The 14,858-nt window shown below is 37.9% G+C and overlaps 1 protein-coding gene across 1 annotated transcript; it reads right to left on the bottom strand.

Moving 5' to 3' along the window:
* Positions 1-824: 824 nt before the first annotated feature.
* LOC106981561 (olfactory receptor 1D2-like) lies at positions 825-1,454 on the bottom strand. Its single transcript, XM_015079703.3, has one exon. The coding sequence runs from the start codon at positions 1,452-1,454 to the stop codon at positions 825-827; it is 630 nt and encodes a 209-aa protein (XP_014935189.2).
* Positions 1,455-14,858: the final 13,404 nt, after the last annotated feature.

Genomic DNA, 14,858 nt, shown 5'->3' with positions numbered 1-14,858 from the left:
ATTTCATGGCAATGTGAAATTGATCTACATTTTAAATATTCATCTCAATTTATAAATTTAGCTCAATCTCTCTGCTGACCAGTAGTAACAAAATAGTGTTGTGATTAGCACAAGTTTGCAAATTACTGACTAGACTATTGCAGTGCTTGTGTAGCCCACAAAATCACAAACCCAGCCCTGAAAGTGTCATTCAACCCAGGTGGTATAATGCAATGGGATACATTTTAGCAGTACTAGATGCATGAAAAGCCTGCAGTCTCCTCTGTGATCAAGTGTTAAGATAATGCACAGATACACCATAAAAGGGACCAGGTATCATGTTTTAGCTTCCATACCCACACAAAAATGCTTTTACCTCAAGCTCTCATATTCTTGTATACCTTTAATACTTGATTTTCTTTATATTTCTCTGGATTTATTTTGGACTCCTGGCACCTACCCAGTGTGGCATTTTCGACAGCCTTCTGTCTCAGAATGATTTAATCTCAAACACGTCCTGTATGGTCCATGTGGGTAGCTAGTATGCAAAAGTTAGTATACTGTTTCTTGGATGGTATCAGTGGGGCACTAAATCTCAGAGATATTATTAGTTGATTCCTCTAATATTACTCAACAAGTCAGCACGAGATAAACTAAAACTAAATTTTCTCTTTTGAAAGACTTTTTTTTTTTATAATTTTGCTTACTGAGTACCTACTCTGTTCCAGGAATTATACCAGGCTAGAACTACAAATATTAATAAAAAATAGTTCCTCCACACCACCATCTGAGCTCACCATCTGAGCTCAGATCATCTTGGATAGCATCAACAAATGTCCTGATCATTATAATTTATTGTGATAAATGATACAATGACAAAATAAAGTGCTGCAGGGGCCTAGAGGAGAAAAGGGAATAATTGTACCTAAAGAGATGGGAGAATTATGAAAGAATTCACACAGAATGTAAGACTTGAGGTGGAGTCTTTTAAAAAGTGTCAAATGCAGTATTGAGACAAGATTGGAGATGACCCATGGAGTCACTACCAACAGGGCACAACGCTTGGGGTTCAGTAATGCAGCATAGTGTAATGGGTGACAGATGGCAACGTACCGGTCATATGCCATGGCTGCCAAAAGGAAATTGTCCAGGTCCACCAGCAACATAAAAAAGTACATTTGTGTGAGGCATCCTGCAAAGGAGATGGTTGGGCTTTGGCTTGGGATGTCTGCCAACATTTTGGGGATTGTGGTGGTTGTGAAGCAGATGTCATTGAAGGATAGATTGGCAAGGAAGAAGTACATGGGGCTATGAAGGTGAGCATCATTGATAATAGCCAGGATGATAAGTAAGTTTCCTACCATGGTGACCAGATACATGCACAGAAACAGCATAAAGATGAGCTTCTGCTGTTCAGACCCCACAGTGAGTCCCAGGAGGAAGAATTTGGAGATACTTTGGTTTCCTTGGTGCATGGTTCTGCTGTGTCTAAAAAGGGAAAAATTCAGCCTCATTGTAAAATAGTAACATCACACAAGAACTGGTCAGAGACATTACATTAGATTATAGAATGGAATCAAGTCCTTGGAACCAGACAGTCCTGGGTCATATTCTCTTCCTATTAGAATACAAGCTCAACAAGGGCATGAATTTTATCTACTATGTTCAGTGCTGTAGACCAGTACTAAAGACGATGCTTGCTTGGCACATGATAGGTGCCCAACAAATATTGGTTGGATTTATATAAGAATGAGTGAATAAATGAAAAGATTAATATTCTGAATTTATTACTAAATATTTTCATGACTTTGTTATTTGTGCTTTTATAACCCAATTTCATCAATTTTAAAATGTGGAGAATACTCACTTTACAAGGTTTTTGTGAGAATTGCAAGGGTACAAATACAAGGATGCAAAATGCCCACACCTATATTTTAGCTATTGCTGCACAAATGGTAGCTGGTATCATTCACTAATTTGGAAAAATCATAGGCAAAAAGAAATATTCAGAGAACATCTAACCCAGCTTCTGTCTTTGGGCAGCTGAGTGTTCAAAACACATAGGATGCTTTAGGTGATCATGTTTTAGTGTTCCCAAGACAGAGATGCCGCAATCCCTTTCCAGAACCTGATCCAAAATTTAAGCAATTAGCTCTTCCTCACATCTTCCTGAAATCTCAGTTTTTACATTTCAAAAAGGGGAAATTAATCATCTGAATTAAATGCTGCTGAAGTCATGTAGAGATGTCCACTGAGTTAAGCAACACAGAGGTAATGTTTAATGTTCTTAACAAGACCATTTATAGTGGAGTTGACTGGGCATAAACCAAAATGAAGATTTAAGGATAACACTTTAAGATCTAGTGTTTATTTAGGGCTTAGTATGTTGCCCACATGCTGCTAAGTGCTTTTTGTGGATCATCTTATTAAATATTCACTACAACTCTATGAGTTAAGTAGGACTACTAAGATGTTCCATTTACAGATGAAGAAATCAAGGATTAAAAAGGTTAAATAACTTGATGAAATGATACATAGCTAGTGTAGTGGTCAGGATGCTGAGCTCAGTTGGTCTGACTTCAGAGCCCTCTTGTTTAACCACTATGCTATATTGCCACAATACTGCTTATGTCTTCATGTTTGTGAAGAGCAAAACCTATGTTCTAGGCACAAAAGAGCTTGCTGAGCCAAAGTCAAAAGCTAGTAAGCAATGGAGCTGGACTTTGGGTCTTGATGTCAAAGTGTTTTTGCTATATGTGTGTAAGTTTAAATGAGAGCAAATGGGTTTACAAATGGGAAGGTTTGTCTTTGCATATTCCAATTTGCATCTTATCTAAGCTGCCATGAGATCCATTTTACATATTTGGTACTTACTTAAAGATCTTCCGTGTATTCATACCATCTTCCCAGTCCAACACAACTGGACTGCCATTATATAAATTGACATACTTCTGCTGGTTTGCTGTTTAACGTACTCTCTGAAAAAAAAAGGGGGGGGGGGTTGGCAGCACTAATGAATAGTTGGAGGAAAACTGTGTGAGGAATGCTGCATTTACTTAACAACACAATTTTTCCCAAGTACTATAGCGGTACTCATTTGCATACTAACAAATAAATATGCTAATTATAAGTCAGGCAGGATCAGGTCTGGTGGGACCTCTGCTAGGCAACATTTAGCCATTTCATATGTACAGAATGCACTGAAAATAATAAAGTGGCATATTATTATGTACATGTAATTTAGGCTTTTCACTAATGCAAATTCTATTAGCAAAGTTTGACAGTCCACATTTCTGTTGACCTTCTAGGCACCACATAAGCTAGTTCCATTTAACTGCTTGTTCTCTATTCTCAAGCTGGCACCATATCTTACAACCAAACACATAAGTATCTTCAGTCTTTCAAACTTTCTTGCAAGTTGCTAATTTTTAAAACTTTTTTAAAAAGTTTACTTATTTTATTTTGAGAGAGAGAGTGAGAGAGAGGGCACAAGCAGGGAAGGGCAGAGAGAGAGGGAGGGAGGGAGAGAGAATCCCAAGCAGGCTCTGTGCTGCCAGTGCAGAGCCCAACGCCTCGAACTCATGAACCCATGAGATCATGACCTGAGCCAAAATGAAGAGTCACATGCTTAACTGACTGAGCCACCCATGTGCCCTGCAAGTCACTAATTTGGCACAATTTTCTTGCAGTAAATGTGGGGAGCAAACGTTTATGTATTTAGGTTGGGGTCCCCTTCCTATGGAACTTACCCAGGTGTTTTATGGCTATTTCCAAAGCTATTCCAGAAAGAAACACTTCCAGTACTTCCACATAAAAAAAAAAATCAGTGATTTTTGCAGACACGAATGTGAACCTTTCCTCCTAAAACAGAATAAAGAGAAGAGGACTGGAGTAGAATTGAAACCTCAACTGGTAGTGGTGTTTCTGCTGCTGTATTTAGAAAAGCATCACCCTAAGTCTCGGGCAATCCTCTAGGCTCCTGATTAGAGACTACTCTCAAGTCTATCCTCTATGGACCAAGTCCTCCCTACTGTGATATATTGGTATTCACGGACTTCTTGGGATTTTTGTATATAATATATAAATTGTATATTGTTATATTTACATATAAATATCAAATATAATATATAAAATAAATATATGTAATATATATACATACATAAGCATGTATGTAATGTGTATATATGTATGTATATATTATGCGTGTGTATGTGTGTATATATATACACATATATATACATGCAAACCTTATGCCCCTGTTGTATTTTTACTCTAGTTAGAAAATGAAAATATCAACTACTTTTGAAGAAAAACTTCACCTTCCCTCATACCTAAGAGTTGCCTTTTACTTCTCCATGTGATCCAATAACAAACTGACTCAGGTGATATTTGGAGCGGATTACTAATAAAAGCAACACTAGAGTGCTTATTATTTGTCAGGCACTGTTCTAAGCCCCTCATGTATCTTTACTCAATTCTTATAATAAAATTGAGGGAGGTGAAAATATGACCCCTTTTTTCACAGATGAGGAACCTGAAAAAAAAATTAAGTGATTTGCACAAGGTCATACAACTAGTTGATGTTAGAGCCAAGGTTCTTACCAGAAACTCTTGTTCTTGCTCCCGTTTTCTTACCTACTGCATTACACTCTCCCAGTAATCATGGGGGAGCGCTAGAAAAAGAAAGGTTTCTGGGAAATTGGCTAAAAATTATCTTCTTAAAGTTGTCTCCTGTCATTCTCCCTCTCTGGAATCCCAGCAGAATTTGTCACTGCCTATTCAACTCTACTCCTATGTGCATTTCAGCTACCCTCTTTTTTCTTAATGTTATCATAGGAGGGATATCCTTCCTTTTATTAAAAACCAATCCCTTAATCTGTATTCTGGATCCCTTCCCCTTTTACCTTCCCAGGAGACTTATGCCATCAGTTGACTTCTTTCCTATATCTTCAACCAGTTCTTCTCTACTGGATTCTTCTCTCAGGTTTTAAACACATTATAGTCTCCTATGTTCAAACAAGTGAACACTCCACCCCACCCCGGATCCCTTAGCCTTCTCAGTTACTGAACCATCTAGTTCCTACCATTAAACACAAATTTCTTGAATTGTCTGCATTTCTGTCTCCATTTCTTCACCTCAACCCACTCCAATCTGTCTTCTGCCCCACACAACTCCACTGAAATAGCTCTTGATAAAGTCACAATGACACCCATGCTGCTAAATTCACCCTTCTTGGCAACCCAACACCACTCACCTCAGATAAACGCCTTCTTTCTTGATATACCCTCTTTCCTTGGATTTTGAGAACTTCACTCCCCTGGTTTTCCTTTTATCTCTCTGACCATTCTTTCTCCGTCTCCTTTTGTGGCTTCTCTATATATCATTGAAATGTTTGTTGTAATGGGGGCTCCTGGGTGGCTCAGTCGGTTAAGCAGCTGACTTCAGCTCAGGCCATGATCTTGAGGGTTTGTGAGTTGGAGCCCCACATGGAGCTGGCTGCTGTCAGAGTGGAACCTGCCTTGGGTCCTCCATCCCCTTCTCTCTCTGCCCCTCCCCTTCTCGCTCTCTCAAAACTAAATAGTTTTAAAAAAAAATGTTTGCTGTGATATCACAGAGTTTTTTGTTGCTCATTCTACTGTCCCTAAAATAAAATTATCCACTTTCATGACCTCCATTACTATTGTTATGCTGATGATTCTGTTTCTTATCTTTAATTTAACTCTCTCTTCTGAGTTCCACAACCATGCACCTATTTGTTATATTCATTTGTACATCTCATGAGCATCTTAAATTCAGGATTTTCAAAACCAAACTCATTGTCTACCCACCCCACTGCCTGAAACCAATTTTGACCCTCCTCTATTTTTCCTTACCTCAATAAAATATAGCATTATTAATTTTTGTCATTTTGAAGGCTCCCATCTTTTTTTCTTAAGATCCCGTTATTTAAGTCCTATAGATTCCCCATCTTAAATATCTTTCAAGTGTATCCACTTCTCTTCATCATCCTATTCTGGGCCATTAACATGTCTCTGTATCTAATTTCTTCCTTCCAAACAGTTCCAGGTTAATAATTTTTAGTGACTTCCTATTCCTCTTACTTTAAGGTCCAGAATTATTATTTTTTTCTTCTCAGAGACCCACTTTATTCAGTTCCATACATATGGGACATTGGCACAAGCCCAACCCATCTTAGCATGTATCACTCTGTGGAGAATAAAACATCAGGTCCAGAATTATTAATGTAGCCTACAATACCTGGCCTTCTCCTGAATTCCCATGTTGTGCTCTCCTTCTTTCAGTTCCTTGAAACTTCCACGTTCTTCCTTGCCTCATTGTTTCCTCATATGCTCATGTTCTCTTTCTAGAAGACAATACCCTCTACGTGTAGCTTGCTCATATCCCTACTGCAGATCTCAATTTAAATGCTTTTTATTCAGGTTAGACCTTCTCTGACCTCTCAAGTCTATGTCAGCTCCTTGCAGTGACATCCTATAGCCATCTATACTTCTCCTATGAAAAGTCTTTATTGGAACTACTTACCTTTCCTATTATCCTATACATTCCATGATGACCTCCCTGTCTTCTTCTATATTCCCGATGCTTAGCAAAGTGCCTGACAAGTCATTGGTACTCAAAAATTTGTGAATGATTGAATTAATAGGAGAATAGAAGTTATATGGAACAATTAATTTGGGTTTTCAGTAGGGGTCATGGAAGACTTTAAAGAGAAAATGACTTTTTAAATGAGTCTTGAAGAATAAAACGGGGGTGAAGCCATTCTAGCAATTTGAAACACTATTGTAAAGACATAGAGGAAAAAAGTGTGAGGTCTCAAAGTACATGATGTGTACACTAACTTAGACTTGTCTGGGGTGGCTGTAGTATGGGAGAGAGTGGTAGAAGGTAGTAGTTTGGGTATAATTATGAAGATCTTTGTGTGTACCACCTGATTAATGATATTTACAGGATCTAGGGGAAATAGCAAGCATAATTTTGTGTTGTGGAAAATCCAGAGTTCAGAGCAGACTAACAATTACCAGGGAAGAACTAACATCAGAAATACTAGGCAAAATGGAGATAAATAAATACTCCTTTCCTTTGTGGTTCCACTTCTCTGCTTGGAGGCTCCCTAGAGACCTGTATCCTTATTTCTAGTGACCAGAGAGTATGAGTGGAGCCTGCCTGACTTTCCAAGGCATTAGAGAAATGGCTGAGTATACTGAGGAATGAGGAGTCGTGTCATCCTCGTGCAGGTGGAATCCCCAGGCCAGTAGAAAAATGGTGTCTCTTCATGTCCCCTCTGTGATCCTTTTTCAGTTTGGTAAATCACATGGTAATTTTCATTGGGTTTAACATTCTTTCAAGAGCCTTGGACTTTCCTAGAGGAGACTCGTAAGTCTTTAGGCAGTTGGCATTCAGTATTGTAATGTCTGATTTTTTTTAAGGGGCATATTTGGCAACAGAACAATAATACTGACACTGACCCTTTCTTTGAGTGGCTGCCTTGGCAAACTTCATAGCAAATGCATTTAGGAGTTGCTCATTCACGGGGGCTGTTCAGAGTCACGGGAAGAGAAGGGTCCTGGGAATTGACAACAGCAGCAAAGCAGTACAGAAAAGAGCAGAGAGGTTCAGACATGATGAATGGGGTCATTTTTGCTTTGAAAAGATTGACGCTTCCTCATCTGGAGGATGAATCCATATGCTCTTAAATTCTTGGTTAAATATTTGTTTATTTGTTTTGACACAGAGGATCATAAACATGACCATTGTTTTAGTCTCATCTTTATCAACTACTTGAGTGACCTTTGGCAACTCCTCTATCTGGGTAGAAGTTTTATCCCCTGTAAAATGAGGCAGTTAGACTAAATTCCCACTGTAACATTTGACAATTCTATGATTTCTAATTGGAAATATTTATACATATTGTGGTAGAAATGCAATTGTATATGACTAGAAGGTGCGTAGTACAAATAGTGCAATTTCTTCTCAACGAACACAGTGGGTTTTGTGTATGAGTTTTGATGTATAATTCATGAAGTTTCCAAGTTTCCGGCTTAGAGTTCACGCCAATAAAATTGCATTCTGCCTAATCATTTCACCTATGTTGTGTGTGTGGGTAGGGGGTTTATTACTGAAGAGTGCGTTAGCTAAGAAGGGTCATCTGGAGGTAGTGGTAGAAGTAGGCTTCTTTTTGAGATGAGGAAACAGAAGAAAGGGAAGAAAAAGTTTAAGCATAGCTTTATGTAGTCTGCTTAAAAGTTTTTAAAAAACAATAGGAACAGTTATCAGCTTGTCAACTAAATTGAAGCCAATCTCTGCTTATACCCTCCTTGGAAACTTCTTCAAGATGAACAACCAGACTATCCATTTATTCATTGTTTCACCAATGGGAAAAGGAAGCAGTATGAAAGCTCTTCTTCAGGATTAACGAAAAGGGAATGAAGTGAGAACAGTAACCCATAGGTCACTTCTCTCTCATCCTGTTGGCAAAGAATGCCCAAGAATCCAGTAACCCCCCCACCCCCTTGCCTTCTTCTCTTCCACCCCGACAAACGTCTCTAACAGCAAGGGGAAAAAAAAAAGAAAATAGGGTGTTCCTGCTCTATCCAATTATCAGCTTTATCAAGACTTTGTTGGCAATTATATAAGGGAGACTTTGGTACAAAGGAGGACTATGGAAGGCAGGTCAGGAGGCAGGTATGTGGGCATCAAAGTTGAACCACTTAGCTCCTTTTGTTGCAGAGAATCATAGCAGATGGTGTCACACTTTACTATTCAGCTTGCTATATTTGGTGCATGAGCCATATTTTGCCAATCCTTAGCTCTCATGATTCCTCATAATATTAGATTGTTGTGTCTGTGAAAAGAAATGTAAGAGAGTAACATTTAGAACACATAAAGCACAGGTATTCAAAACCACACTCAGAAACAGGTACAGGGAGCCCACAAGTCAGTTAGGGAGAGCACATTTGCACAATGACAATTCTGAATCCCAAAGTAGTGTTTTCAAAGCAACACCTTAAAGATGGCAAACAATAGAATGCAAAGTGGATTAATTGAGTACTCATCAAAGTAGTCAATTTTATCATCAAAGGGTTTTTATCATCAAAGGCTCCTTGGAGAACGTAAGTTTTGGGAAGGTGACACTCTCAACTGCTTCATAATCAGTAGATCTGTGGGGCTGTTTTCTGGTCAATGCTTCAATCTCAGTAGTAATCTTGATATATTCAACTGTGGTATGGAATTACTGGTCTATGTTAGGTAATATTTATTGGCATGTGGGTCTTAGGGAGCACACTGTCCTTGAATACAGCTGGCAGGGGAACAAGGTGCTCGGAAGCTTCTAATCGGCCTGGGAAAGAATGAAATTTGCCACCTGAAGCGCCAAGGGAACAAGTACATAGTGTACTTATTCCTTAATGAGATTCAAGGTTGAGGGAAGACGGGGACCTCCCTGATTTTCATTTAGTTGGATAGAATGTCCAAGAAGATGGAATTGAACAGTGAAGCACAGACTAAGGGTCACAGTGACCCAGCATTTTAGCAGCCCTTAAATATCTATTGAATTCTCCCAGAACCAACCTGAGGCATGGGTCTCTTAAAACAAAGCTAAGTCTGTAGAGGGAAAACAGTTTTGCTGGGACACAAGAGCTCTGTGTCTCAAATTTGGCTTGAAATCTTCTCTTTAGAGTGACTTTTAACATATCACTTCCCTAATATAGATATTGGATTTATTATCTATTAAAAACAAAGGAATTCCTTTTCTGGCAATGTAACTTGATCCCATCAGATGACTTTATAGTACAATAATCTTTATATTTGTCACATGGTGGTTTGGAAGGGTGTTAGGATGGAGAACGGAGTGCTTTAGTGAGCTTCACAGGTAGATAAATCTGGAAGGGAATATGATTGTAGACTCTATTCACTCAACTGTATCATCTAGTGGGACTGCCTGATGCTTTGCCTCTTTTGTCTGCAAGTTTCATTACGGCTACGGACTGAAATGTGCCCCCCCCCCACACCTGTATATTCTTGTGTTGGAGCCCTAACTTCCAATGTGATGGTATTTGGAGATGTGACCTTCGGGAGATAATTAAGTTTGGATAATTAGGGTGGGAACCTCATGATAGGATTAGTACCCTCATAAGAAGAGATGCCACAGGGTGCTCTCTCTCTCTCTGCCATGTGAGACCACAACAAGAAAGTGGTTGTTTGCAAATCAGGAAGAGTGGTCTCCCTAGAAATCAACCATGCTGGCACCTTGATCTTGCACTTCCAGTGTCTAGAATTATGAGAAAATAAGTTTCTGTTATTTAATTTACCCAATGGCATTTTGTTATGGTAGCCTGAGCAGACTAAGAATATTACTATCTCCTAAGTAGGACTTGTCATGTGATCTGGAAAGAAAGAAAATCTAATATGACCAATTTGAGTTTATGTTCTTGAGAATCCATTAGAGCCCAGCTCTTCAGAGGTAGGGCGATACAAGTTATTTGTTGCATCATTATAGTGAGAAATGGCTTGATTACCCTCCTTTGTATCAAAACAACCCTCCCTTTATTGCACATACACACTTCATTTCATGGCATTTGTATATTTCTTCCTCAATAGTGTGCTTTTTCTCCAAGTTTGCTGCTCCTCAAGTCATGGACTCAAAGAAGCTGGAGGACATTAGAGCAGAGTTCAAAACTATTGGTTTCTCTTCAGGTGTGACCTTGATGAACCTGTTTATTATTTTTTCCCTCGCCCATGGATTACCTTTTGGATTCCCTAATACATGGCCACTATATGACCAAGTGTATCTACAAGTATATTCTGTTACTGTGTTAAGGACTATCAACTCTTGGTGGTTAATCCATTAATAAATTCAGGCAATATTTATTGAGCACCTATGACATGCATCTGCTCTAGATGCTGAAATACAATGATAAATAAAAAAGACAGAAGTATTTTTTGCCCATATAGAGCTTACATTCTAGTAGGGGAAGACAGATAATAAGTATATAAAAAATGAATTTTAAAACCTAATTTTAACTGGTAATAGCTGCTGTGAATAAAATGGAGTAGAAAACTGTTGGGTCAGTGGCCACTTTAGATAAGTTGACCAGGAAATTTTTCTCTGACGAAGTGACAAATGAGTTGAGATCTAAGTGATGAGTGATGAGAAAGACCTAGAGAATTGCAGGTAGAGACTAGTGCAAAAGACTTAAGTTGGAAATGTACTGGGCATATATATAGGCCGTAAAAATAATCGGTGTGGATGAAAGTAGTGAGAGAGACAGATGATGATGTCAGAAGGTATTTATGGGCCATATTATGGGGAAGCTAGAATACTATGGTGAAAAGTTTGAATTTAATTTTGGATGCAGTGGAAAGCCATTGAGGGGATTAAGGAGAGAATAGAGAGGGTCTGATTTATACTTTACAAAGATGCTTCTGGGTGCTATCCAGAGAATGGGCTATAGGGAGCCAGAGAAAAGGCAGAAATCCCAATTATAGAAAATTGTAGTACTCTAAGAGAAAGATAATAGTGGATTGAGCTAAGATGGTACATTGGAGGTAGGGAGAAGACTTTGGATACTGGATATCCTTTTAAAGTAGAGCAGACAGTGTTTGATGGATTGGATATAGTGGTTTATGCAGTGCCATGATTATGCCCATCTCTGTGGCCCTCACTCCTCTTTGCTTTCCTACTCACCTCCCATCATTCAGGTATAATCTCTTAATCTCTGATGTTCTTATGTTTCAGTGTGGAATGCCTTAGTGTGGATCTACTTTCATCAATTTTGCTGGGAACTCAATTGTCCCTTTTAATCTGGAAATTATTTATTCAGTGTCGAGAATTTTTCTTAAATGATTTCTTTGATAATTTCTACATTATTTTCTCTGTTCTTTTTCAGGAAAATCTATAATTGCTATGTTGGACCTCCTGGTTCGATCTTCTAAATTGATTTTTTTCTTATTTTTCATCTCTGTTTCTTTGGTCTAGTTTTTGTGAGAATTCCTCAACTTCATTTTCCACTACTTCTATTGAAGTTTTATTTTTACTGTCTCTTAAAATATCCAAGAGCTCTTTTATTTAATATTTATTTTTCATAGTATACTATTCTTGTTTAATGACTACATATCTTCTTTTTTATTTCTGACAGTAATGATTTTGAAAGTTCTCATCTCCCTGAGATAAGTTTCACCCAAGTTGTTTGTTTTTTTTAACTTGTTTGTTTTGAACTCTTCCTTTTATGATAGACTTTAAAAAAAATTCTATGTCTTGGAGTCCTTGACTGGTTATATTTGAGGGGGAAACAAAAAAAGGTGATTAAAAGTTTTTGTCATGGTGGGCCCTACTATATAGGATGATTTGGCTGGTTCCCTCTGTTAGTGAACTCCTGATTATTTTTAGAAAATTTTTTATAAGGCTGATCAGATTCTCTCAGAAAATAATCTTCTGAACTTCTACCTGGGGATACAAGCCTTAGCTGCAGGTTTGTAGGAACCAAATAGGAGAAGAGGGCTGGTAGTCTCAACATGCTATAGATAGCCAGGTATTCACCTAATTGCACACTCAGTTCTATCTGAGACACTCAGTCCAAACACCTTGTATTTTAATTATCACATTAAGTCTCTAGTTTTCTGTTAGAGAGAAGTATGTAGGGGAATCACCCCACTGTGGAAAATAAAGGAGGGGATTTAGAGGTGTAATTGCTTCATAAACCATCTTTCAACCAATGCCTATGTTTTCAGCTCCACTTTCACCCTAACTTATAGAAGTACCTGATGCTGACTGGATGCTGCCAATTTCTGAGCCTTTTGGGAGATCACTGGTACAAATTGTGTTGTTCATTTTCTCACTGTTGGTTTAGGATTCAGGTGTCTTGGTCTCCGAATGAGTTAATAGTTGCTCTTTTGCTTTCCTTTTCCTAAAATGCTGTTTTTATACTGTTTCCTGTTTGTTTTTCCTCATGAGTCTATGCCTATAAAATAGTTTGTTTTATGTCATTTAGAGATAAATGTGAATGTCTAATCCACTGCATTTAACCGGAAACTCTTTTTTATTTTTCATCACATTTAACGTGTTTATTTTGTAGCACTTTTATTATATTATATATTTATATATTTGGTTATCATATGTCTCTGTCCACAAGTATGCCTATTGTCTATCTTGTTCACTATGCATCCCTAGTGCCTAGGTTGTAATAGACACTCAGTAGGTATGTGTTGAATTATTTAATCTGATATATTTTATTAATTAAAAATGATATTTGTAGTCCTAACATCTGATAGTGGTTGTGGGAAAAAAAGAAAGTAACTACATAGCAAATTAGTTGAATCAAAATGAGATAATTAGAGACTCAAGGAAAAATATAAGACAAGATACATAAGAGCACATACATTTTCACTTTCGCAGCACATATTCCAATTCTCATTTAAAAGATCAACTGGATATCCATAATAAATTTATTTTAGAGGAGTGGTCAAAACCAAATGGAAATCAGTTAGCATATAGTTGCCATAGTCCAGGTGAGAAAACATTATGACCTAGTAGAGGGAGTAGAAAGAATTGAACAGAGACAGGAGTAATTTAGAAGGTCGTGGTTACCCTAGGGTAAAGGAAGAAGGAGAAAAGAGGAAGGATTAAGGTATTAAGGGTGACTCCTACATTTCTGGCTAGATGGACAGTAGCTCTCTTCACTCAGGTGGTCAGAGTAACTGGAGGAGAACAAGAACAGATACCGGGAGATAAGCATTGACACTCACTTGCCTTGCTTCTACAACTGCCAGAATATTTTAATTTGGCTATTTTGTCTCAAAACTTAGGAGAAAAGGTTTAGCCTGAGTCACTCATTTTTCCACTATTTTACTTTGATCACCTTGCATAGACTTAGCTAAGCAACACAGTGAATGAAACTCACTATTATTATTTTTGCCCTATACCACAAACTGTTAATAGTAGTACAGCCTAGTCTAAAGAATATCAGTTGAGTGCTTAAAATCTACTGACCTGGGGATGGCATGACCTGGGTTCTACATTCAGTTCTGTCATTAACTCTCCATGTGACTTTGGACTAGACATATAAATTTGGGTTCCTTATATGTAAAATCAGGCTGCTAGTATAATAATTACACTCTTGCTAAGTATTCTTTAGGAAAATAGAGAAGACCCATGTTTATCTTGGGAGCTAGAAAGATTTATAAATAAGTAATGTACAAATATGTTCTGAAGAGAAAGTTACAGTGTGTTAGCCTATATAGCAGCTACCATTTATTGAGAGTCTATCATGTACCATGTGCTTTACCCATGTTTTCTTATTAAATCACCACAATAATATGAGATTAGTATTAGTATCTCCTTTTTAGAAACGAGAAAGGTGAATATCAGAAAGGACAACAGGCCAAAGTAACACTGCTGGTTAGTGGTAAATCCAAGACTCAGACTCAAGTTTATTTTACTGCAAAGCCAATATATTTTCAACTTTATAATGCTACATTTTGTACATGGTGGGCTGCCTCTGAAACATGTCTGTGAACTTAAATTCATTGAATCTTAGAAATGGTAAAAAGAAAAATTCTAAATGATTCAGTTCAATATCTTATTTTACACATAAGGAAACTGAGGACCAGAAAGCGGGGAGTTATTGGCCAAATATCAGACAGTTAGTGGCAGAGCTGAGGCCAGGGCCCATCTCTTCAGACCATCTGCCCATTGCTGTTTCTAATTTGGAGCCTGAAGATACGGCCTGATCCAAATAGCCCAGATGTGTAAGTGTGTACCTTCACTGGCCCACTAATCTCACAGGAGTGTTAGCACAGTAAAAGTATACAGGGTGCCTGGGTGGCTCAGTTGGTTGAGAGCCTGACTCTTGATTTCAGTTTA

Source organism: Acinonyx jubatus, chromosome X (assembly GCF_027475565.1).
Source record: "Acinonyx jubatus isolate Ajub_Pintada_27869175 chromosome X, VMU_Ajub_asm_v1.0, whole genome shotgun sequence".
Taxonomy (NCBI): domain Eukaryota; kingdom Metazoa; phylum Chordata; class Mammalia; order Carnivora; family Felidae; genus Acinonyx; species Acinonyx jubatus.
Note: the sequence above shows the minus strand (reverse complement) of the source record. Positions and strands in the feature narration are given on the sequence as shown.